At 33.7% G+C, this 25,268-nt stretch overlaps 1 protein-coding gene across 3 annotated transcripts in view; it reads left to right on the top strand.

Annotated features, from left to right (window-relative positions):
- Sestd1 (SEC14 and spectrin domain containing 1) overlaps positions 1-25,268 on the top strand; it is a 119,982-nt gene that overhangs the window by 63,667 nt on the left and 31,047 nt on the right. For all 3 annotated transcript variants that reach the window (XM_015481111.2, XM_048808100.1, XM_048808101.1), the window contains 4 exons: positions 9,157-9,270; positions 10,500-10,597; positions 15,411-15,466; positions 20,010-20,221. In XM_015481111.2, the coding sequence (XP_015336597.2) occupies positions 9,157-9,270; positions 10,500-10,597; positions 15,411-15,466; positions 20,010-20,221 (480 nt within the window). The remainder of the gene's footprint in view (positions 1-9,156; positions 9,271-10,499; positions 10,598-15,410; positions 15,467-20,009; positions 20,222-25,268) is intronic.

The following is a 25,268-nucleotide window of genomic DNA, read 5'->3' as shown; positions in this document are numbered from 1 at the left end:
TTAAACCCAGGAGCGCTTAACCACTGAGCAACATCCCTAACCCTTTTTTAAATATTTTATTTAGAAACAGGGTCTTGCTAAATTGCTTAGGGCCTCACTAAGTTACTGAGACTGGCTTTGAACTCAGATCCTGCTGCCTGAGCATCCTGAGCTATTGGGATTACAGGCATGTACCACTGTGCCCCGTTTACACAATTTTTTAAATTAACTAAAGATCATTAATGTCATTGTTAAGTGGGAAAAAAGAAATTGTTCTGTTTTTATCTTGGTATAAAATGTCATTTAAATAGTTATGAAGTTCACTTTAATATTCAGGGTTTTACAATTAATATAGTAAATCCTTTTTTAAAAAAGTTTAGGACAAGTTCATTGTTTACTACTTCTTTATTATGTTTTGTGAAAAATACTGTGGCATGATAAAGAGTGTGTTCATGAGATTTTCATAACCATTTGGGAAATACTGCTTTAGTGAGTTACCATAGACCAGTCTAAAGAAATACCGGATAGTTTTGGAAAATTTCCTCTTTAAAATACTTCCTGTGAAATAAAAATGCTGTTAATGGTTCTGTCTTCTCAGCAGGTAAGGAATTGTTTTGTTTTTAAGGTTTGCCTTCAAGCTAGATATGTGTTTCTATGAAGTAATCAATTAAAATAGGTGATATTGTTAATAAATATTTGAAAATTTTTCAGAAGATAATAAAGAACTAAACAAATTTTTGGTCTAATTCATAGCGTTATTTCTTATTCATTAGTCATTTCATTGAAGGCTTTCAGAGCTTTCACTATAGTTATGGAAAATGTTTCTTTAGAATTTTCAGCAACCATGTCATTTGTTTTTCTATTTAGAATCACTGGATGAAAAGGGATTGATTATACATAGTATATTGACCTAAATACGATTGGAGGGGCTTATTTTCTAATTTTGGTTTTAATTTTATTGATAACTGCTCTTTGAGGCTAGAGCTTAACCAAAACTCTGATTGTGTTTCTTTGGTTCTTTTACTTTTTGGGTGTACAGTGCTGGGTGCTTCAGCCATGCAAAGAATGCACTTGACCTCTGAGCTATATTTCCAACCTCTTCCCTCCCCTTCTCTCTCTGCCCTCCCCCTTACTTCCCCCTTTCTCTTTTGTTTTTGATTCCCTTTTTGCCAGGTAATAAAACATTACCCATAAGATAGAAATGACCCTCCAATAAACTCTTATACCAATTTTTTTGTAGTAATGGTTTTTTCATTGACTATAACAGAAAGGAATATAGGAAGTCTTACCACTATTTTGTAATTTAAGAAGCTGTAATGAAACAATTTAGAGAAAATCAGCTACGTGTTGGATTTCTGATCTTTTACAACATCCACCCCAAAGAATGTTTTCTTCATGTTGATTATTTGCTTTATAATTTGTTTTTGTGCTTTTCTTTTTTTTCATCATAGCATGATCCTTTATTTATTTTTATTTAAGATGATAAATATAATTAATCATTTCCCCTGAAATTATATATTACTGCCTTCATGCTGGGGGTTCCAGTACAGTTTGATTAAAAGTAAACAAGCTTTTCTAACTTCCAGAAATCTCCTTCTCTACCTAGTTTTCTTTGAGCATTCTGGTTTTACTTCAGGCCTACAAACTGCTCTCTCCCCCCACAATGTTTTTTTGTTGTTGTTGTTGGTTTGTTTGTTTTTCTTCAATAGTGAGTTTGCTCTTTTTGTGAAATTGCATCTCTCTGTGATGGTGGAGTAGAGTTGAATGAATGGTCTACTCAATCAAATGTGGTTTATGGGCTGCCTCATGGCCAGTGGTATCATTTCCCAAGGCTAGAGGACAGTTACTCCCCCTTGTAAACAGAGTACATTGCTGTGGTGCCCTGGAGGAGAGACTCTCTTCCTCCTGATTCTTTTGCAAAGGTGGTTCTTAGGAGTACAGCATCTGCATGGAGTTAAGATACTTTCCTGTTGTTGCCAAATCTTCACTGTTTTTTCCCCCTAAAAGAATATTTCTAATAAAATAGAAACTATTTTGCCAGCGTCTTCTGCCCCTTTTCCTCACTCTCACCCTCTCAAATAAAGATGAGATTATTGTTGTGGAAACTGAGGTGTTTCATCACAGTGGAAGTTGTCCAGATTGTTCATCTGCAATGGCCAGAGTTTGAGTCTGTTGTTCAGACTGTCCCCGTTAGTTACATATGTTCTTTAACTTGAGGTGCTTATGGTGTTGGTTTCAATTCTGTATATTAACATGGCAGGTCTACTGTTCTCACTTAGAATAACCATCTGTGAATTTTATAAGAATATGGATTCTATAAAATATTTAATGATATGGAAAAGATGCACTTTAGCTCTCCATAATTGTGATCTTCACTTATTCAGATGTGTTTTGCATAGGTAAAATATCATAATAGCCATAATTTTATCCAACTATTTCCTTTAAAAATATTTTCATTAAAGGATATTATAGTCTTAAATATGTATTATGCCGTAAAAGAAAGTGGATCTGTACTGTTTACATTTAAACTGATTTTAGGAAAAGAGGTTTTAAGAATAATATTCAGATGGAAATAAACTTTTAATGGCCTATTTTCTCTGTGGTCCATTAAACTTGAAACCTGCTTATCAAGAGTACAAATGTATTTTGGAACTACAAAGTGTAGGAAAAAAATATACATATGTTGAGGTTAACCTGGGTAGGTGGAAAGGTGCCTCTCCCTGGGTAAGACAGACAATATGTTAGAGAATGACTCAAATGTATATAATGACAGCACATTAGAATTATGCCTTCTTGAAATGTGGTATAGGTACACAATGAAATATTATTCAGCATTAAAAGAGAATAATCCATTTACAGGTAAATGGATGGAGCTGGAGAATATAATGCTAAGTGAAATTAGCCAATCCCCAAAAGCCAAATGCCAAATGATTTCTCTGATTTAAGGATGCTGATCCATAATATGCTGTGGTGGCAGGGGATGGAAAGATTAAATGATCTCTAGATAGGTCAAAGGGGAAAAGGGGAGGGAGGGAGAGGGAGAGAGCATAGGGGTAGGAAAGAGAGTGGAATGTGATGGTCATCATTACCCTAAGTACATGTACGAAGACACGAAGGATGTGACTCTACTTTGTGTACAACAAGAGATATGAAAAATTGTGCTCTATATGTGTAATATGAATTGTAATGCATTCTGTTGTCATATGACAAATTAAAATTTAATAAAAAGAATTATGCCCTCTTAGAGCTGAAAGACACATAGATCATTTCTTGCAGTTGTCTTCTGTAACAGATTGGGAAATAAACCTACAGTGGTAGATTCCCTTAGGGTCTCTTCTGTAAAAATAGTGAGTTTGTGGCAGAGCTCAGGTACCAACCTGGAATGATTGGCTTCTAGGTCAATATATTTCCAACTGTAAAATAATGATGTTTTACCCAAGAAAGGGATTTGACAATAATTTGTGCTCTTCCAGTAAATCCATGTGTTGTTATGACCAGAGGAGCAACAACTGTAGTGTGTTTTCAACAAAGGCTTTAGAAACAAACCAGAAAACCTGCATCTACTTCTTTTTGTGAATGCATTGGACAGCTATCTCTGGATTATTACAGAGAAGTGAATGAAGAATTCATATCTTTGGTAGAGAATTATCTTATTCATCTTTATGTTTCCAGCACTAAGACACACAGCTTCTAAAAAATAATGCTTCTGTTGAATCAATTTAGCTTCCACTAAATAATGATCGTTGAACAAATGAATAGCACATCATTTAAAGTTATAAGAGACAGGATAGTAGGAATTTTCAAAAGAGAGACTTTTGTCAGTATTTAAATAGAATATTGTGCCAATTAAGGCAAGCAGAAGAGCATAAAGACCATCTATTATATTTTCACATTTTCTGTTCATTTGTCTTCAAGAGAGAGTGGGAGGGAGGATTATCTTTTCAGATGTGAAATGAAAATTTAGCAAGTAGTTTTTTTCCTTAGGGAATAGACATATTTCTTGGTTTCATTATTTGTGTATTTCTAGTTAGTAGAAAGGAAAGGAGGAAAATAAAAGCTTTTGAAGCTTTTGGAGAAGGGAAAAGCTCCTTCCTGGGATTTGATTGTGTTCAATCTCCATGGTGTGAAAGTCTGTGTGTGGATCCCAGTCTCTTGTCAGATTGAATAGTTCCTGTGGGCTAACTCTACCTGGACTCCAGTGCAAAAGAGGATAAAATAAAGTCCTCTGTGACAAGTTTTCCACTAAGTGAAATTCATTTTCAGTGTTTTTTGTATTCTAAGATGTTTATTTTAAATTGGTTTTCTTTAATACATAGATAAGTAGTGAATTGGAGGTATTGCAAACTCCTCATACTAGAGAGAGTATTAAATTTCCGTTCAAAATAAGTGTGATATAGTTTGCCGTTATTTAACCAACCAAAATGTAATTTGGTGTTCTTTTATGTCTTATTTTTTAATGGAAAAAAAGCACACGACCTCCTCAGCTTTCCTGTCTGTGTCCTCCAGTTTTTCCTTGCTCTTTCTCCAACCTCCTCACCTGCTACCTCAGAAGAGTTGTCATTTCTTCGACTTAAGGTTGAGATCTCATCCTGTCTTGTTCTGTCAGCTGTTCTCCTTTCATCTTGATTCTTTTATTTTTTAAATTTATGTTTAATTGTTAATGGGCCTTTACTTTATTTATTTATATGTGGTGCTGAGAATGGAACCTAGTGCCTCACACATGCAAGGCAAGTGCTCTACCACTGAGCCACCACCCCAGCCCATTGATTCTTTCTTCTTTTTTTCTAATGTAGTGTTTGGTATATTTTTTAAAATGTATGTTTTTTTATATATAATATATAAAATGAAGCTTAATAATGAAGCAGCCCTCCTCAATACCTACCACCCAGCCCAAGAACCCAAATACTTATACCTTGAAACAAATCAGTGAGCCCTCCTGGCCCCATTCACCTTAGCACATGATACAACCTCGAACTCAGGTTTGTTCATCTTTGTATTCTTTGTGCGTAGGTTAAAAGATATACCTTTAAAAAACAAAACCTTAGAAGAATGTGGGGTTTCTAATCTTAGTATTAGGTTATATCTGTAGTTGTATGAATATCAATTTATGAATATTGTTTATTCCAAAATAACATATTTAGTAAGATTTATGCATATTTTTGCCAATGTAGCAGGTTAATTTTCACTGCTGGATGATATTCCATTATGAATGAAAACAATTTACTCACTCTCCGTTGATGGACATTGGTGGTGTTTTCATCCTTGCCATTATGTATGATGTTACTGTGAACATTATTGTATATGTCTCCTAATAAATATGTTCAAGATTTTCTTTTTCCTGAATATCCAGGTTGGATTATCAGCACCACATATAGGTTATAGAAATGTCCAGCTTTATGTGATAATGCCAAATTGTTTTCTAAACAGGCATTCTAATTTAGATTTCCACTTAAGTGTATAGGAATTCTTCTTGCTCCATGGTCTTGCTAACACTTATTATTGGCAGCCTTAAAGTTTAACAGATCCCTTGTGGTTTTTTTTGTTATATTGTCCTTGGGTATCAGCATTGTTCTAGAATGATAAGACCAGTTGGGAATGTCCCTGGCATTGCTGGGGTCTGGAAACATTTAAGATTAAAATTATCTGTTCTTTTTTCTTTAAAACTCCCTTGTAAACTGTGCCTGAAATTTTCTTACTGGGAAGTTTTTTTTCTTTTTTTTTTAAACAGAGAGATTTATGTATTTCTTTTACTTTCTCATAATTTTTTATTATGAGGAATTTTAAACACAAAAATGTAAACAGGTAAACAATATTATAGTTAACTCTAAGTATTTCCATATTCAAGTCCAACAACCATCAACACATGGTTAGTCCTGCCCCATCCTTAACCCTTATCCCCTTTCTCCAATCCATATTACAGTGAAAAAAATTGTAATATATCAATTTATCTGTAAATATTTTAGTGTTCCTAAAACATAAGGACTCTTTACAAAATATAACCTAGTACCATTATCTAACCTTAAAAGAAATAATTTCTTAATATCAAGAGGCAGCAGGTTTTGAGTTTCTAATTACCTGATAGATGCTATTTGTCATATGTAAGTTAATTACGTGTAATACATTTTAAGTTTTATTTTAAAATTTTTATATAAATCATGCATACATAGAGATTGATTGATTTTTTTTTTATTATGATCTGAACAATGTCCACACAATGTGGTTGGTTGAGATGCCTGAGTGAGTATGGTTTTAGAATAGTTTAATGATTTCTGATTAGATTATTGAATTCTAGCCTGATTTTGTTGTCATGATATAATGTGTAAATTTCTTTGAAATTTACCAAGGCTTTCTTTATGGACTAATGTGCAGACAGGTTTTTTAAATACTTCATGTTTGCTTGAAATGAATGTATAATTCTCCTGTTATTGGTTGTGAGATTCTATATTTGTCATTGGATAAGCCTTTTTAATCTTCAGTTTCTCTCTCTCTTTTTAATTCATCCTTTTCTGGGACAGATTGATCTGTCGTATAGTTTCCCATCCTGTACATATTGTCTCGAGCATCCCTATGGTGTAGTCTGACCTGTTCTTCTGCCTTCTTCAACTTCTGCATTTCCATACATTGAAAGTTGGATTTAGGTAGTGGTTACACTCATATCTGACTTATTTTTCCAAGGTCATTCATAGGGCGATGATGGGCTCCTGGGCCACAAGATTGATAGAAGTTGATTTTCTTTCTTTTTTTTTTTTTTTGGTGTATGATGTTAACGGTAGTGATGTTCAGTGTCTTGATCTCTTAGTTCATTAAAAATTGCAAAATTGTGATCCAGTTCTACTATTCCTTCTTTGTTTCCTGACTTGAACACTTACTTGTATTATTTATTCATCCAGTGGTAAATGTTTATTTCTGTTTATTTGCTGGTTTTCAGTAAGTTTGTTCCATAGTTTAGTCTAAATTTTATCATTTCTTTTGTATCAGTATAAGGTCAATGATTTAAACACATTTAATATTTTAATCCATGGCATTGTTATCTTTACTGATGTGTAGATTGTCACATATTTATCTGTGGAGGTCTTTTCAAACTCTTTTGCCACCACTTTAGTGGTCTTTGATTTTTTTTTATATAATCTGGATGAGAATATGTTCCTGGCTCATGAAGTATATTTCTTCATCTCCAAGGAACCCCAATTCCTTTTAATGAGAAATGGTGTTTGGATACCACATGTTTCTATAGGATTGGACTAGAAAATATTTCATTATCATTTCATTACACCCAGCTAATTTTTTTAAAATATTTATTTTTTAGTTGCAGTCAGACACAATACCTTTATTCTTTAATTTATTTGTTTTAATGTGGTGCTGAGGATGGAACCCAGGGCTGCGCACATGCTAGGCGAGCACTCTACCGCTGAGCCCCAGCCCCACCCAGCTAATTTTAAGATAAAAATTTTTTTGCTGATTGCATCATTACATTAAGGAATTAGTTTTCATTACTAAGACATTGTTAATAGTGATTAAATATTTTTAAAAATATTTCAACTAGTGGCTAATAGCTTTTGTTCTTTAAAATGTTAGTATTATCAAATGTTTTTGATCCTAAACCTCAAGAAATAAAACCATGATGTTATTGATAATATCAATAAGTGGTATTTTAACAAATTAAAAAGCATCTGCACAACAAAGGATGTGTTTAACAGGATGAAGAAAGAACCTGGGGAATGGAAGAAAATCTTTGCCAGCTACTCCTCTGAGTTAATATCCAGAATATACAAAGAACGTAAAAACTGTAACACAACACCTCTCCCCCAACACACACCAATAACCCAATCAGTAAACAGGCAAAAGAACTAAGTAGGACTTTTCTCAAAAGAAGAAACACAAATGGCCAACAAATATATGAAAAAACATTCAACATCTCTATCAACAGGAGAATACAAATTGAAACTAAATGAATTTAGTTTAAATGAAATACAAGATTTCATCTCATTTCATCAGAATGGCAATGATTAAGAATACAAATAATAATAGAACTTATGAGGATGTGGGGGAAAAATATACACTTACACATTGTTGGCAGGACTGCAAATTAGTACAACTACTTTGGAAAAGAGTGTGGAGATTCCTCAATAAAGCTAGGAATGGAACCACTGTATGACCCAGCTATGCTTTTACCAGGAACTAAAATCAGCATATTAGAGCGATATAGCTACTACAATGCTTATAGCAGCACAATTCATAATAGCCAAATTATGGAATCTGCCCAGATGCCTGTTAATAAATGAATGGATTTAGAAAATGTGCTATATATAAATGGAATTTCACTCAACCATATGAATGGAACTGGAGAATATCATGCTATGTGAAATAATCCAGACTCAAAAAATCAAGGGTTGAGGTGGATGTAGCTCACACCTACGATACCAGCGGCTTGAGAGGCTGAAGGAGGAGGATCACAAGTTCAAAGCCAGCCTTAGCAATTTAGTGAGGCCCTGTCTCAAAATAAAAAATAAAAAAGGGCTGGGGATGTTGCTTAGTGGGTAAGTGCCCTGGGTTTAATCCCTAGCATCAAAAAAGAAAGAAAATCAAGGGTCGAATGTTTTCTGTCATGTGGAAGCTAGTGGAAAATGGGGAAAGAAGGTGAGGGGTGGAGGGCAGGGGATCATATCATAAACATATTGGGAAGATTAGAGTGGAAGAAGGAGATCAAGAGGGAGGGAGGAGGGATTGGAAAGGAAGGAAATGCATAATGAATTTAACAAAATCAGTTTGTGCATATATAAATATACCACAGGGAATTTCACCTTTGTATGTAGAAAGCACCAATCAAAAATAAGTGAGTGCAAGGAAGATGAATAGAGGAGAGGAAGGAGAATAGAGGGAGAGAAAAGAGAAGGGAGTGGGAACTGAAAGGGAGTAAGTCAAATTCCACGTTTGTATGATTTTGTCAGGTAAATCCAGTGACTGTGTATAACTGTGATGCTCTAATAAAAAAAACTAGTTTTTTTGATAGATTTTTAGCAGACATCTATAATTTATTGGATTGATTTTAAATGCTGTTGCATTAACTAAATATATGTCATCACATTGAAACAAGATTGCATATAACCTAATTCTACTTATTTTCATAGACTTTAATAGTGGTTTACTAAATGTTTCTCTTTTTTTTTTTCATTGTAGGTTATTTTAGTATCTGCCAATAAATTGACCCGTTATATAGAACCATGCCAATTAACAGAAGATTTTGGTGGGAGTCTCACCTATGATCACATGGACTGGTTAAATAAGAGACTGGTTGGTATATTATAATGAGATAAAATGTTAACTGCATGTAAATAAGAAATTTTTGAAAGCTTCATTGCTTTAATCAACTAAAATGTAGTTTAGTTTTCTTTTTTGCAAAAATGGAAAGATACATTGCATTCCATAGTGTTTGTGGACAAATATTCTGGAATCACGCTCACTTGATTAGAAAGAATCCTCATGGCAGTTGCTGTGTACATGATTTTCAGCAGTGCATTTCCTTTCTCCATGCCTCAGTTTCACATTTTCAATGTGGTAGATAATAAGAGAATTGCCTCCTGAGACTGAGGGTAAGAAGAATTGAATATACCTACACTAAAGCATTTAGAACAGCACCCAGTATGATATAATAACACTATTAGCTATTATGGATGCCATTAGTAGCATCAATAAAAGTTATAAATGTTTTAAGTAGAATATCAGTAACACAATATTTTCAGAAGTAATCTAGTCGAAGTACCATTTTCAGAGGATATTTGAACATCAATTTGAGTTGCCAGCTTGAGGAGCAGTCTGACACAATAAACTTTTCATTTCTGAAAAGTGTCTTGTTTATCCAAACTTCTGAAATCTGCTGTGTGTTTCATATGACTTTGTTTTATTGAGCTATTGAGGCAATAGTCTTCAAATTACATTATGTGCTAATTTTACTGGAGAATAATGACCTTTTGGTTATCTTTGGATAATCGTTTCTACTGTATTTGAATAGTGATATCAGACAATATTCATCCACTTTATTACATAGGTTTGAAGATTTGTCCAAATCCCTATCATGTTAGAATTATAATGAATTTATTTTCATGTAACATGCTTATCTGTAAAACTCTAAACCACTGTGAACTGTTGATAGAATAAGAGGAAGAAATATCCAACTAAAACAAAAGCACTTGAACTGGTTTAAGTAACATTCATATAGTTATGAAATTTGGTGTTACAGATTTTCTCCAAGAAACACAATGATAAAAATAAACTTGTCTGAATGAGGGATCAGAATAATTTCTTAATGTTCCTTTTTAAAAACCCCTTTTGCATTGAAACTGTTCACTGTTTTGGATGCGGCTTTGTGTTCTGTGCTTTCTTGTGCTCTGGTGATTGAACTGAATTGACTTCCTGGGAAGGAAAGGGAATCCTGGCTAATATTACGGCTCTTAACTGAAAATCCTATTGCATAATAATTTTTAAGACTATTCTTAGTATATTAATAAAATTTCATATTGTAGGTTTTTGAGAAGTTTACAAAGGAATCTACATCATTGTTGGATGAACTTGCTTTGATTAATAATGGAAGTGATAAAGCAAACCAGCAAGAGAAAGAAAGGTAAGTGGTTGGTGGTATGTAATTATATTCTTGCCAAGTTATGATTTGTCAGTTAAAAGATACCTGTATTGTTAGTGCAAGTTAAAAGAACTATGATAAACAAATTTCCACTCAGTCAAAATTGATGTACATACATATTTATGAGAGTTTTCTTTATACGTAAAACATACTCATTTGAATCAAAGTTTCTTTACAAAAGCCATTTCTTTTTTTGTGAATAGCTATATACTTCTTTTTCTGACACTGCAGAAAATATTAAGTTGCAAGAACATATTTTTGAAATAATTTTCTACCTTTTTTAGTTCTAGTCTTTCCCTCTAAAGAATATGAAAACAGTTGCAGCTTGAAATAAAATTATAATTTTATCTAAATACATTAGTGCTTAAATGCCTAACTTTTAAGAACTTCCTCTAGCCTTATAAAATATGTGATATTCATGAATTTAACTTAGGGAACTTGGTATTTTATGATACTTGTTGAAGTAATCTTTAATTCTGTTGTTTAAATGTAAGTACCTAGATTTATCATTTTAACAGGTTTAACAGATTTATCATTGAACTTATAACCTTGCCAGTATTCATTTTTCTTTTGATAGGTGAGTTCCTCTCTCCCTAGATAAAAAGCACTTAAGGAAGCAAATAACTGCTTCCATTCTCTTGATTATTACTGGTCACTGGGATAATAATTTTTCATTAGGAAATTATTTTTTCTTTTATTTTTAAAAAATTTGTTGTTTTTAGATATACATGACAGTGGAGTGTATTTTGACATATTATGCTTATTATGCTTACATGGTGTATTACTGTTCTAATTAGGATCCCATTCTTGTGGTTGTACAGGATTTGGGGTTTCACTCATCGTACAGTCATATATTCACATATCTGATTCATTCTGCTATCTTTACTATTCCCATCTCCTTTCCGTTCCCTTCATTTCCCTTTGTCTAATCCAGTGAATTTTTATTCCCTTCCCTCTTCCAATGAACTTCTACCACTGTCCTTCACTTATTGTGTGTTAGCATCTGGATATGAGAGAGATATTTGGCCTTTGTTTTGTTTTGTTTGAGATTGGCTTATTTCACTGAGCATGATAGTCTCCAGCTCCATCCATTTGCCAGCAAAAGCCATAAAGTCTTTTTTATGGCTGAGTAATATTCGTGTGTGTGTTGTGTGTGTGTGTGTGTGTGTGTGTGTATGTATGTATGTGTATGTGTTTGTGTCATTTTCTTTATCCATCTGTTGAAGGACACCTAGGAAGGTTCCATAGCTTATTGTGAATTGAGTTACTATAAACATTGATGTGGCTGCATTACTTAGTATGCTGATTTTAAGTCCTTTGGGTATAAACCTAGGAGTGGGATAACTGGGTCAAATGGTGGTTCTATTCCAGGTTTTTCTAAGGAATCTCCCTACTGCTTTCCAGATTGGTCGCACCAATTTGCAGTCCCACCAGCAATGTATGAGTGTACCTTTTTCCCCCACATCCTTACCAATATTTACTATTATTTGTATTCTTGATAATTGCCATTCTGACTGGAGTGAGAAAAATCTCAGTGTAGTTTTAATTTGCATTTCTCTAATTGCTAGAAACATTGAACATTTTTTTCATATATTTGTTGACCATTCATTTTCTTCTTCTTTGAAATGCCTCTTCAGTTCCTTTGCCCATTTATTGATGGGTTATTTGGTTTTTTGGTGTTAAGTTTTTTGAGTTCTTTATATATCCTGGAGATTAACGCTTTTTCTTAGGTGCAGGAGGCAAAGATATTTTTACCATTCTGTAGGCTCCCTCTTCACATTACTGATTGTTTCCTTTGCTGAAAATAAGCCTTTTCCTTTCATACTATCCCATGTGTTGATTTTTGGTTTTACTTCTTGCGCTTTAGGAGTCTTGTTGAGAAAGTCCCTTTCTAAGCTGACATGATGGAAATTTGGGCCTATATTCTTTTATCAGGAGCAGGATCTCTGGTCTAATGTCTAGGTCTTTGATCTGCTTTGAGTTTCGTGATGAGAGAGAGGTGTTAAATTTCATTCTATTACATATGGGTTTCTTGTTTTCTTAGTTCCATTTGTTGAAGAGGCTATCTTTTTCTCCCATGCATGTTTATGGGGCCTTTGTCTAGTATGAGATAGATATATTTATGTGAGTTTGTCTCTGTGTCTTCAATTCTGTACCATTGGCCTTCATGTCTGTTTTGTTGCCAATACCATGCTGTTTTTGTTACTATACTTCTGTAGTATAATTTAAGTTCTTGTATTATGATGCCTGCTGCTTCACTTTTCTCACTAAGGATTGCTTTGGCTATTCTGGGTCTCTTATTTTTCCAAATGAATTTCATGACTCTTTTTTTTTCTATTTCTATGAAGAAAATCATTGGAATTTTAGTAGGAATTCCATCGAGTCTGGATAGTGCTTTGGGTAGTGTGGCCAGTTTGACAGTATTAATTCTGCCTATCCAAGAACATGGGAGATCTTTCCGTCTTCTAAGAGCTTCATTTTCTTTCTTTAGTGTTCTGCTGTGGTTTTCATTGTTGTAGAGGTATTTTGCCTCTTTTGTTAGATTGATTCCCCAAGCATTTTATTTTCTTTTTTTGAGGCTATTGTGGATGGGATAGTTTTCTTAATTTCTCTTTTAGCTGATTCATCATTGGTGTATAGGAATGCACTTAATTTATGGGTGTTAATTTTATATCCTGCTACTTTGCTGAATTTATTTATGAGTTCTAGAAGTTTTCTAGTGGAGTTTTTTAATCTTCAAAATATAGGATCATGTCGTCAGCAAATAGGGATAATTTGAGCTCTTCTTATTCTTTTCCCTTTAATTTCTTTTGTCTGTTCGATTGCTCTGGCTGGAGTTGCAAGGACTATGTTGAATAGAAGTAGTGAAAGTGGGCATCCCTTTCTTATTCCAGTTTTTAGAGGGAATGCTTTCAAATTTTCTCCATTTAGAAATGGGGTTTAGCATATGTAGCTTTTAAAACGTTGAGGTATGTTCCTACTATCCCTAATTTTTCTAGTGTTTTGAACATGAACGAATGCTCTATTTTCTCAAATGCCTTTTCTGCGTCTATTAAGGTAATCATATGATTTTTATCTTTAATTCTATTGATATGATGAATTACATTTATTTTATTAGGAAATTTGAAGGAATCAGCAGAGATTCTTGGATAGCTCCTTGGCTTGTAACCTTGAATATACAGTGGAACATTAATAAAAGTCTATCATGTTATTCTGTGAATCCAGATGTAGTCAATTACCTGAAATAATAAGGGCAGAGAGAGATAAGAGAATCTTAGTATCAATACCAAATCTCAATTAAAACAGTCAAAATGTGAATACAAATAGCTTAAATATAAATCTAATTAAAGTTATCATAGGAAGTTACTACCCTGAGATGTCATATAAAAACATAAATATTTAAGTATATGATGGTGTATGTAACTATTACACAGTCACATATAGTTTATGAATTGAAAATGTCACACAAGGTGCTTGATTAAACATTAACCAAGTATTCTTGCTTTTTAATTAGTTGCAGAAGAAGTTTAATATGTTTTAGTTATTTTCCCCAGAAAAGACATTAGAAGAGGATGTCTATAGAAAATGAGTTCATGGTCAGAGAGGTTAGTGCTGTCAGTTAATTTTCCCTCCCTGAGAATGACTGTAAACGTTACAGACTAAGCTCTGAGGAAGCACTGTAGCCGAGAAACCTGTTCATTGTTTCCTTAAAACTTTCCATGTGGTGATGGGAAGCCTTTTACTTGACCTCATCTTGTTCAGTGTTTTGAGAAACATTTTGGAAATGCTGGTTTACATGTCTACATGAAGTATTAAATAAAATCTTGTATTTGCCAATCCCTCCTCAATGCACTCAAGTGTTAATGCTGTTTCTTTTATACCCAGATAATAAAGTCCTTCTCTTGCAAATTTTCATCAACCTCCTTAATAGATGCAGAAAAGGCATTTGAGAAAATAGAGCATTCATTCATGTTCAAAACACTAGAAAAATTAGGGATAGTAGGAACATACCTCAACATTTTAAAAGCTACATATGCTAACCTCCCCTCTAGGGGAGGGCCTAGATCATTTGGCGGAAGGCAGGGTTTTAGCTCAAGACTGAACAGTTAGAGTATACAGCAACATGATCCCTTTCTTTCCTCAAGCATCTCTTTCTCATATGTGTTTAAGAAAATAAAGGCAGAAGTCCGGCTGTATAAGAAACATAATTGGAATAGCAAAGAGAATATAATTGGTAGGACACACACACATACATGCAGTATCAGAAATATTTGAAGCTATGAAAAGTTGTGATAGATAAGTAAACTTTTTTTGTTTTCCCCAATACTGGGAATTGAACCCAGGGCCTTGTGCATGCTAGGCAAGTGCTCTACCACTGAGCTACATTTTAGCCCTTAGATAAGAAAGCTTTAGATTGGAGGATAGCTGCATACATTTTTTATGTTACAGTTCTGGGTTTCTATATAATTAGAAGCTTCATTTTGAAACTAATGTTCAGTGGATTAACATGATAATGTATTTTTTTGGTATATTTTAAATAATGCTGTATTGCACAATTTATATTTTCTAATTTGTATAATTTTATGATCTTAAAATTTTATGGTTTATCACATTGGTATTTCTCTGGCTGCTAGAATTTAATTTTTTTTTCTAATATATTTCCCTGTGTTTAAGAGATAAACATGGTGGAAATGGAATACTTGTGTACCCATTTTGATATTACATGTAAAGGGATCTCTTAAGTTATATGAAAATACTATAACTTTTAAAAAGTTGCATTTTTGGTGTTTTCCAGATCTGTGGATTTAAACTTTCTTCCATCAGTTGATCCTGAAACAGTTCTTCAGACAGGTAAGATGAAAACATATGTATTACTGATACTAGTTCAATAAACCAATTGTTCATTAAGTAGACATTGTCAGCATCTATGTGGTACATATTGTAGGAATTTGATGGGAAAGTCTTTTTTATTTGTTCTAGTTTGTTATACATGGCAGCGGAATGCATTTCAATTCATAGTACACAAATGGAGCACAATTTTTCATTTCTCTGGTTGTACACAAAGTACAGTCACAGCATTCATGTCTTCATACATGTACCTAGGGTATTGATGTCAATCTCATTCCACCATTTTTCCTTCCCCCATATCACCTCCCTTCCCTCCCTCCCCTTTACCCTATCTAAAGTTCCTTCATTCTTCCCACGCTCCCCCCACCCCCATTATGGATCAGCATCTACTTATCAGAGAAAACATTCGGCCTTGGGATTTGGGGGATTGGCTTACTTAACTTGGCATGATATCCTCCAATTCTACCCATTTACCTGCAAATACCGTGATTTTATTCTCTTTTAATGCTGAGTAATATTCCATTGTGTATATATACCACATTTTCTTTATCCATTTATCTATTGAAGGGCATCTAGGTTGGTTCCACAATTTAGCTATTGTGAATTAAAAATAGCTAAATTGTGCTGCTATAAACATTGATGTGGCTGCATCACTGTAGTATGCTGTTTTTAAGTTCTTTGGGTGTAAACCGAGGAGTGGGATAGCTGGGTCAAATGGTGGTTCCATTTCAGGTTTTCTTAGGAATCTTCATACTGCTTTCCAGATTGGTTACATTAATTTGCAGTCCCACCAGCAATGTAAGAGTGTGCTTTTTTTCCCCATATTCTTGCCAACACTTATTGTTATTTGTGTTCTTGATATTTGCCATTCTGACTAGAGTGAGATGAAATCTCAGTGTAGTTTTAATTTGCATTTTTCTAATTGCTAGAGATGTTGAACATTTTTTTCATATATTCGTTCATTGATTGTATATCTTCTGAGAAGTGTCTGTTCAATTCTTTAGCCTATTTATTGGGTTATTTGATTTTTTGATGTTAACTTTTTTGATTTCTTTTTATAAATCCTGGAGATTAGTGCTCTATCTGATATGCATATGGTAAAAGTTTGCTCCCATTCTGTAGTCTCTCTGTTCACCTCACTGATTGTTTCTTTTGCTGAGAAGAAGCTTTTCAGTGTGAATCAATCCCATTTGTTGATTCTTGATTGGAAGTAGGGGCCTAATCCAACATGATGAAGATTTGGGCCTACCTTTTTCTTCTAGTCTAATTCTTAGGTCCTTGATCCACTTTGAGTTGAGTTTTGTGCATGGTGAGAGATACAGGCTTAATTTTATTTTACTGCATATGGATTTCCAGTTTTCCCAGCATCATTTGTTGAAGAGGCTATCTTTTCTCCAATGTATGTTTTTGGCACCTTTGTCTAGTATGAGATAACTGTATTTATGTGGGTTTGCTCTGTGTTCTCTATTCTGTACCATTGGTCTACAAGTCTGTTTTGGTGCGAATACCATGCCATTTTTGTTGGTTGCTTTATAGTATAATTAAAGTCTGGTATTGTGATGCCACCTACTGAATTCTTTTTGCTAAGGAAGAAGATTTATGTCATATCATAAAGATTGCTTTGATTGTTCTGGGTCTCTTATTTTTCTAAATGAATTTCATAATTGCTTTTTCTATGAGGAATGTCATTGGTATTTTGATTGGAATTGCATTAAATCTGTATAGTGCAGTATGGTCATTGTGACAATATTAATTCTGCCTATCCAAGAACATGGGAGATCTTTTCGTCTTTTAAAGTCTTTTTTAATTTCTTTCTTTAGCATTCTGTAAGTTTTCATTGTAGAGGTCTAAAACTCTTTCATTAATTTGATTCCCAAGTATTTAATGGGTTTTTTTTTTTTTTTGAGGCTACTGTGAATGGGGTCATTTTCCTAATTTCTCTTTCAGAGGATTTGTTACTGATGTACAGAAATGCCTCTGATTTATGGGTGTTTTTGCTGGGACATATTTTTAAACTGCTTTTTGGTGTAACCTAATAATAATATGTTAACATACTGTATAATATTTAAAAAATTGATAATGATAATTTTTCTTCCTCTCAAAATGTTGAGATTTATTTCCTATTTTGCAATACGGAGGTGAAACTTTCTGTTTCATTACATGGCTGTGAGAATTATTGAATATTCACCTTGTACCAGGTACTGTGTTTTCATCTTTCATTCTCCTAACAACCTTCTAAGATAGTTTTATTCTTTCTACTTTGTACTTGATGAAGCCAAGCCTTAGAGATACAAACAAACAGAAAACTTGTACAAGATCAAATAAGCTTAAATTCTCTCCATAGCTCAAAATTGGGGTATATATGTGTATTGAGAATTGTAATGCAAAAAAAAAAGAGTACATGTATAATGGCATAATTTGGCATAAACATACTTTATATGCAGAGTTATGAAAAATTGTGCTGTATATGAGTAATAATGAGTGTAATGCATTCCACTATTGTCATGTATTTAAGAAAAAAACAGGTCTAAATGCAGAGGCAATAACCCCTTAGCTGTCTGCAGTGACCTTGCACAGTGAGTGCTCTGTGGAGCTTGCCATGTGTGTTCTACCCATAGATCCATAGTTGTTATGTCACACATTCCAGGAGAAAAAGTTGGAATTCTTCCCATTGGAAATACCACAATTTTATTTCTATCCACTTTTTCCAATAATAGCTCATAATTCTAGTCTGACTGTGGGACAGGCACTCTTCTAAGCACTTTATTTATGTTAACTCATTAATTCTTTACTACAACCTTGTGAAGTCTGTACTGTTATCATCCCAATATTAAGAGGAGGAAATGGAAGCACAAGAAAGTTAAGTAATTTTTGCAGGTTATTCACCCAGTAAATGCTAGAGTTGGGATCTTAACCCAGACAGTGTGCTTTCAGAATATGTTCTTTGAAATAATGATGTTGTGCTGTTTCTCTAATGGAAGTGGTATCTAAAAGGCCACCATTAAGGGTAACAGTTGCCAAAGTAGAAAAAAATAAATGTGTTCTGATATTATGCTTTTGATTTTATATACGGAGATTTGTGCAAAGAGTTAGATGTGTTTTAAACAGGTGTTTTTCCAGCTTTAAGATGTGATGAGGAGTAATAAATTTTGAATATCTTTGTTGTAAATCTGTTGTCCTAATGTTCAATGTGTCATAGATCTTACTTCCTTAGAGAACAAAGAAATACTTGTACCCTCTGAATTATGCTTAAATATTAAAATAGACTACCAGTTCTACTCTATGTTTAAAATTTAATTCCATGTATATGTTTGATATTTTGAAAACTGCGTATTTTAAGACATTGAATTAAGAAACTCTTTTTTTTTTTTTTGTATCAGGGATTGAACCCAGGGGTACTTAACCACTGAAACAGATACCTAGTCCTTTTAATATTTTATTTAGAGACAAGGTCTTGCTGAGTTTCTTAGGGCCTCACTAAATTGCTGAGGCTGGCTTTGAACTTATGATCTCCTGCCTCAGTCTCCTGAGCCGCTGAGATTATAGGTGTGCACCACTGCACCTGGTGAATTAAGAAACTTCTAAAATTTGTATTTTAAAATTAATTTTATATACCATTAAGTCTTTTATGTGCTATTAACTCTTAAGATAGAGATTACAAAGTATAATGTGGAGAGGTTTAGGAAATTTTGTTTACTTATTTACTTATTTAGAGATTGGAAATAGCTCTCTTTCTGTATATTGAAAGTCATTTAAAAAGTCATATTTTACTGAATTAAAAGTAAAAGAATTTAAATATCATGTATTGTTTGGTACCAAAATAACAGAATCATTTTATCCTGGAAAAATAATCTTTACTTTTAAAATTGTGCATATATTTACAGCTTTTGTTGTAAATAAGTAGATTTAGTTGTAAATGAGTTGATTTCCTACATGAGCTTGCTATAATTGAATCACATTCAATGCAGTTCTCACACTAGTATGTTTTATGATTCACAGTTAATATGTTGTGGAGATTTTACAGAGATTATTTGTAATGAAAATTTTATTTATGCTAATCATACATCTGTTTCATTGTCAACTTTTAAGTGTTGTGATGAGATATTAATAGGGATCAATACTGAAATCTTATATAGCTTGGATTAATATCATCATACAGAAATCCCAGAGTATAATTCTGCTCTGTCAGAAAGCATGATTGATTGGCATAGTGTTCTAAGTAATAAATCCACCAAAAACAAGAATGTGATAGATAAAACAGATAGAAATTATATATCACCATATATATGCTATACCATATTTTCTGTTACATAGCATATATCTGTAGCATATGTATTTGTGATATATGATAGGGCACTTTAATATATTTTGTGTGTATATACATATGTATTTATATGCACATATACAATTTTTCTATTTATTGTGATATAATTTTCTTCTTTGTATTTTACTCCTTATGACCTAGAAGATAGATAGGTGGATAGTTTTTAAAAACAAATTGTATTTCCTTTTGGGTATTAATTACAAGTATCTTTTATTTGTAAAGGGCATGAATTATTATCCGAATTACAGCAGCGTCGATTTAATGGCTCTGATGGCGGGGTCTCCTGGTCTCCTATGGATGATGAACTGCTTGCGCAGCCACAGGTTATGAAATTATTAGATTCACTCCGAGAGCAGTACACCCGCTACCAGGAAGTATGTAGACAGCGTAGTAAACGCACCCAATTAGAAGAGATTCAGCAAAAGGTGATGCAGGTAGGTATCTGATTGGATTATATCTAACTCTTTCATTCTAAATGTTTTTTTCCTGATAATTTCTATTTTGTGACTTTTACTAAGTATTATGTATACCATATAGAGAAATATATAGACATTTCAAACTGGAATTCTAAAAATATTTTATCTTTTTATATATAGTATTTAGATTAAAGTCATATTTCTTCAGTGATGACATTGAGCATTCAGCTTACTCTAACACAATGAGTTTTAAAAATAGGTAGTTGGAAACATGATGAGTGCTTTCAGAATTCTTGCAATAAATAATATCTGATTATTGATATTTGATTTATTCTCTTTTTTTGGGGGGGGGGAATGTACCAGAGATTAAACCCAGGTGTGCTTAACCATCAAGCCACATTCCCAACCCATTTTTCATTTTATTTTTTTTTATTTTGAGACAGGGTCTTGCTAAGTTGCTTAGGGCCTTGCTAAGCTACTGAGGCTGGCTTTGCAATTGCAATCCTGCTCTAACTGTGCCCAGCTGATTTCTTCTTCTTCTTCTTCTTTTTTAAATGGATATTTGTATAGGGAAAGGGAGAGAGGAGGGAAATTGCATGGAAATGGAANAAAAAAAAAAAAAAAAAAGATTTGCATTCTGTGGAGGATGAAGCTTAGCATGAGTAAACAGCTGCTTGAAATCCTAAGCCTTGCTAGGAAAAAGGGAAGCAATTGGCACAGAGGGGATTGATGGCCTTTTCACCATACAACATGGTCAGAAAGGTAGTCTCCATCCTATATCTAAGACTTGCTCTATCTGTCTACCTTCTTTACCCCCTTCTTCTTTTCCTTCTTTCACTAATTGAAATAGGGATAATAACAGCTCTTTTAAAAGTCTAGTGTTTGGGGAAGAACCCAATATTCAATTAATAGTAGCTGTTTTTATTTCTATTGAAGTAATTTCTACTGTCGATATTTACTGCAGTTGTTAGTGGACTTTTTCTGTAAAGGGACTAAGATTTAGGCTTTGTGACCAAACAGTCTTTGTTGTAGTTACAGCCGCTTAGCTCTGCCATCATTGTGCAAGAATAGACATAGTATTGTGTAAATGAAGGTACAGGGCCTTTCCCCAATAAAACTTTATGTACAAAAACAGGTGGTGGGCCAGAATTGGCCTGCAGGCCACAGTTTGCTGACCTCTGAACTAGAGTATCAGGATGTCATAGGAAAAAACAGTTGAAAGGAAGGAAGGATCATGAAAATGTTGAATTCCAGGCAAAAATTAAGGCTTGAGTCCATGGATAACCACATATAAACTTGATTTCTGGGGATACTTTAATTTATGCAACTTTTTCTGTGTTCTCATTTGTAAATTAAAGAATGGTTCCTATTAATTCAAGTAAACTTTGGCTAATTAGTTTGAGATTATCTTTGAAAACTACAAAGAAGAAATAGCATAATGGTATAAAACTCAGATTTCGAACCCATGTTACCTGGGTCTACCCTCTTCTACTTTTAAGCACCTTCACCTTGGGAGGAATGTTCCATGCCCTAGTTTTCTCTTTAGTCAACAGAGAATAACAACAATATCATCATTGACTATAATAGCTATTTACTAAGACTGTTGTGGATTTAAAAAAGATAGTCTTTGTAAAGTGTTTACTGCTGGATATTTATTCTAGACATTGCTATAGGCAGAGAACCCAGGTGATAGGACTCATCCAGCATTTGTGCTTTGGTGAAGTGGAACAAATGGCCATGACAGAAAGTCAGGGACACAGGAGTTAATGTGTTAGCAAGCACGTTTTTGAAATGATGGGCCAGCTCAATTGGATAAAGAAATTGGAGAAGGGAAATGATGATGGTGATATTTATGATAATAGTAATAATGGTAACAAGATTATTGTTTAATTCTTTAACAGAAGTTTAATTTTTTAATTTCTTTTTATTTTTTTAAATTTAGTTTTTAAATACATGACAATAGTGGAATGATTATTACCCATATACAGCACAATTTTTCGTGACTCTTTATATAAAGTATGTTCATGCCAAATTATGCCATTATACATGTACTCTCTTTTTTTACATTATAATTCTTAATATACATATGTACCACAATTTTTCGTATCTCTGTATATAAGGTATGTTGACACCAAATTCAAATCTTCATACATGTATTTTGTATAATGATGTCCATCACATCCCACCATCCTTGCTATTTCCCCTCCCCTCTCCCTCCCACCCCTCTTCCCTATCTAGAAATAATCTTCCTCCCATGCTCTCTCTCCCTACCCCACTTTGAGTCACCCCCCTTATGTCAGAGAAAACATTCGGCATTTGTTTTTTGGGGATTGGGTAACTTCACTTAGCATTATCTTCTCCAATGCCATCCATTTACCTGCAAATGCCATGATTTTGTTCTTTTTTAGTGCTGAGTAATATTCCATTGTGTATAAATGCCACATTTTTTTTTATCCGTTCATCCACTGAAGGACATCTAGGTTGGCTCCACAGTTTACCTATTGTGAACTGTGCTGCTATAAACATTAATGTGGCTGTGTCCCTGTAGTATGCTGTTTTTAAGTCCTTTGGGTATAGTCTGAGAAGAGGAATAGCTGGGTCAAATGGTGGTTCCATTCCCAGATTTCTAAGGAATCTCCATACTGCTTTCCAAATTGGCTGCACCAGTCAATCAATTGGAACATTAGTGGTCACCATGCAGTGTTTTCCTACATTCTTGTTTTCATAGATGTCAACTTAAGGAAAGATTTCCCCCCACCCCTGGACAAAATGGTTACTTAAATTTAACTATATAATTGATGATATGCTGATCACATGGTATGAGCTATACCATCTCCTGATTTGCAAATTTGGGGAAAATGTAAAATTTTTTTGTTTATATAAAGGTCACCATTAAATTGAATATCTTTGTTTGTTTTAAATTCTTAAAAATTGAATTACTTCAGATTTCTTTGTTCAGTAGCTTATCGCTAAAAACATTATTCAAGAGGAATCCATAGCTCTGATAAACTAGGGGTTAAGTAGTAACATGATAGTTATCAGCACTTATTCCCCACAGTTCAAAGTAGCAGCATCAGATTCATGTAGTATGCAAGAGTTTTTCATACTGCTGCTGCTGTGGCAGTTAAAAATTATATTTCACATGCTTTTGGCTGGAAGACAATGCCACTTCACTGAAATATGCTATTGTTAGTCTCATTATTTATTATGGGAGTAATTACCACCAGCACTGCAAATGTTATTTCTAGAATCATTCATGTGCTTTTCTTCTGTGTAGAGAGGAACTGTTGATGCAAAATTAGATACACTCTGAGTTGCATAAGTATGTAGCTAGAGGCTGTGTTCTCAGACCCCATGCCCTTTTTGTGGGGCAGATCCTTAACATTTGCTTGACACATCCTTTTGGCTGGTTTGACCTTATATACTTCCAGATATTCTCTCATGCATTCTTTAAATCAGCCTGGCCATGAAAGAATAGTAGATAGTCACATTTTTGGCCTGTGCAAATATTTGTCATGGTAGATTTTAAGAACACATCTCCAAGGTTATACTTTGCATATAAATGTAACCATTCTGGGGTCACATTGTTATGGATTGGATACAGAACTGTTTTTTACAGTAAATTAATATTCAGATTGAGCAAGATGTTGTGTTTGAAATTAAGTTTTATATAATAGTTGTTTGGCAAGTTACCATCATTAATGCATTTAAATAAACTTGTTTACTGGGGCATCCACCTCAATTTGCATTATTTTTATTAGAAATAGTCACCCATTTACTGGGTCTACATTACTGATGAAGCATACTAAGGGAAATTATTTTCTGCATACATTAAAACTATATGGGTACTTGACAATGTAACAGGGTTTTTGTGCCAAGATGTCTTTGTTTAGTATACTTAAGATTTACTTTTTTAAAAAAATCTTATTACTTTTTTTTTAAAGAGAAACCGAGAGAGAGAGAGAGAATGAATTTTAATATTTATTTTTTTTTAGTTTTCGGCGGACAACATCTTTGTTTGTATGTGGTGCTGAGGATCGAACCCGGGCCACACGCATGCCAGGCGAGCGCGCTACCGCTTGAGCCACATCCCTAACCCCTTAAGATTTACTTTTAAGTTTGTGTTTCTTCAAACTCTCATTCTGTCTTAAGTCCTTTTTGTGCTGCTATAACAATACCTGAAACTAAATCATTATAAAGGACAGATTTATTTCTCACACTTCTGAAGGCTGGAAAGTCCAAGGTTGAGAGTTGCTTCTGGCAGGGTCTTTTTGATGCGTCATCCTACTGTAGGAGGTATAAAGGCAGCAGAGCCTGATTGTGGGATGAAAAAGAAAAAGAACACATGTGCAGGAGTAAGCCAGCCACACTTGCCCCTGAAACATACCTACTCTCGGGATAATGACATGAACCCATTCATAAGGACAGAACCTTCATGACCTATCCACCCCTTCAAGTTCCTGCCTCTCAATACCATTTCATTGGGGACTAAGTTTCCAACACATTCAATCCGTACCATCATTTTTTTTCCCTAATATATTTTTCCCAAGTTATATTAACTTGCTTTTTTAGTTTCTAGAGTATTCTAAAATCAAAGCTTACATGTTTGATGTTAATAATTTATTACTAATTAGTTAAAAATCTTAAATGCCTTCATTACTTTTAGAATCTAGATATTTCTAGTGAAATAGTTAAAATACCTAAATTCATTTCATCTCATTTTATCTCAGTGTGTCCATATTCATTGTCAAACATGTAGTAATAAATGAGAAATAACTTATGATCAAAAGGAAAATGGAAAATTGTTTAAAAATGTTGATGTAAGCTTCCTTAAAGCTTACTCTTTTTTTATTTCCATATTTTAAAGTGTTGGATACCATAGTTCAGGGACTTCCTTGAGAACCCAGGGATCTGATTGGAAAATGCAGATATGAGAAAAACAAGAAGCTAGGCTACAGAAAACCTGGGAAAAGCAGAGGCTGGCAGCTATTAGTGTCTACTGCACTGAGTATCTTACATACAATGACTGGTATAACCCTGTAAGGTGAGCGTCACTAACATCATT

The sequence above is a fragment of the Marmota marmota genome, unplaced genomic scaffold, assembly GCF_001458135.2.
Source record: "Marmota marmota marmota unplaced genomic scaffold, marMar, whole genome shotgun sequence".
NCBI lineage: Eukaryota > Metazoa > Chordata > Mammalia > Rodentia > Sciuridae > Marmota > Marmota marmota.
The sequence above is the reverse complement of the archived record's forward strand: the minus strand, read 5'-3'. Positions and strand labels throughout refer to the sequence as shown.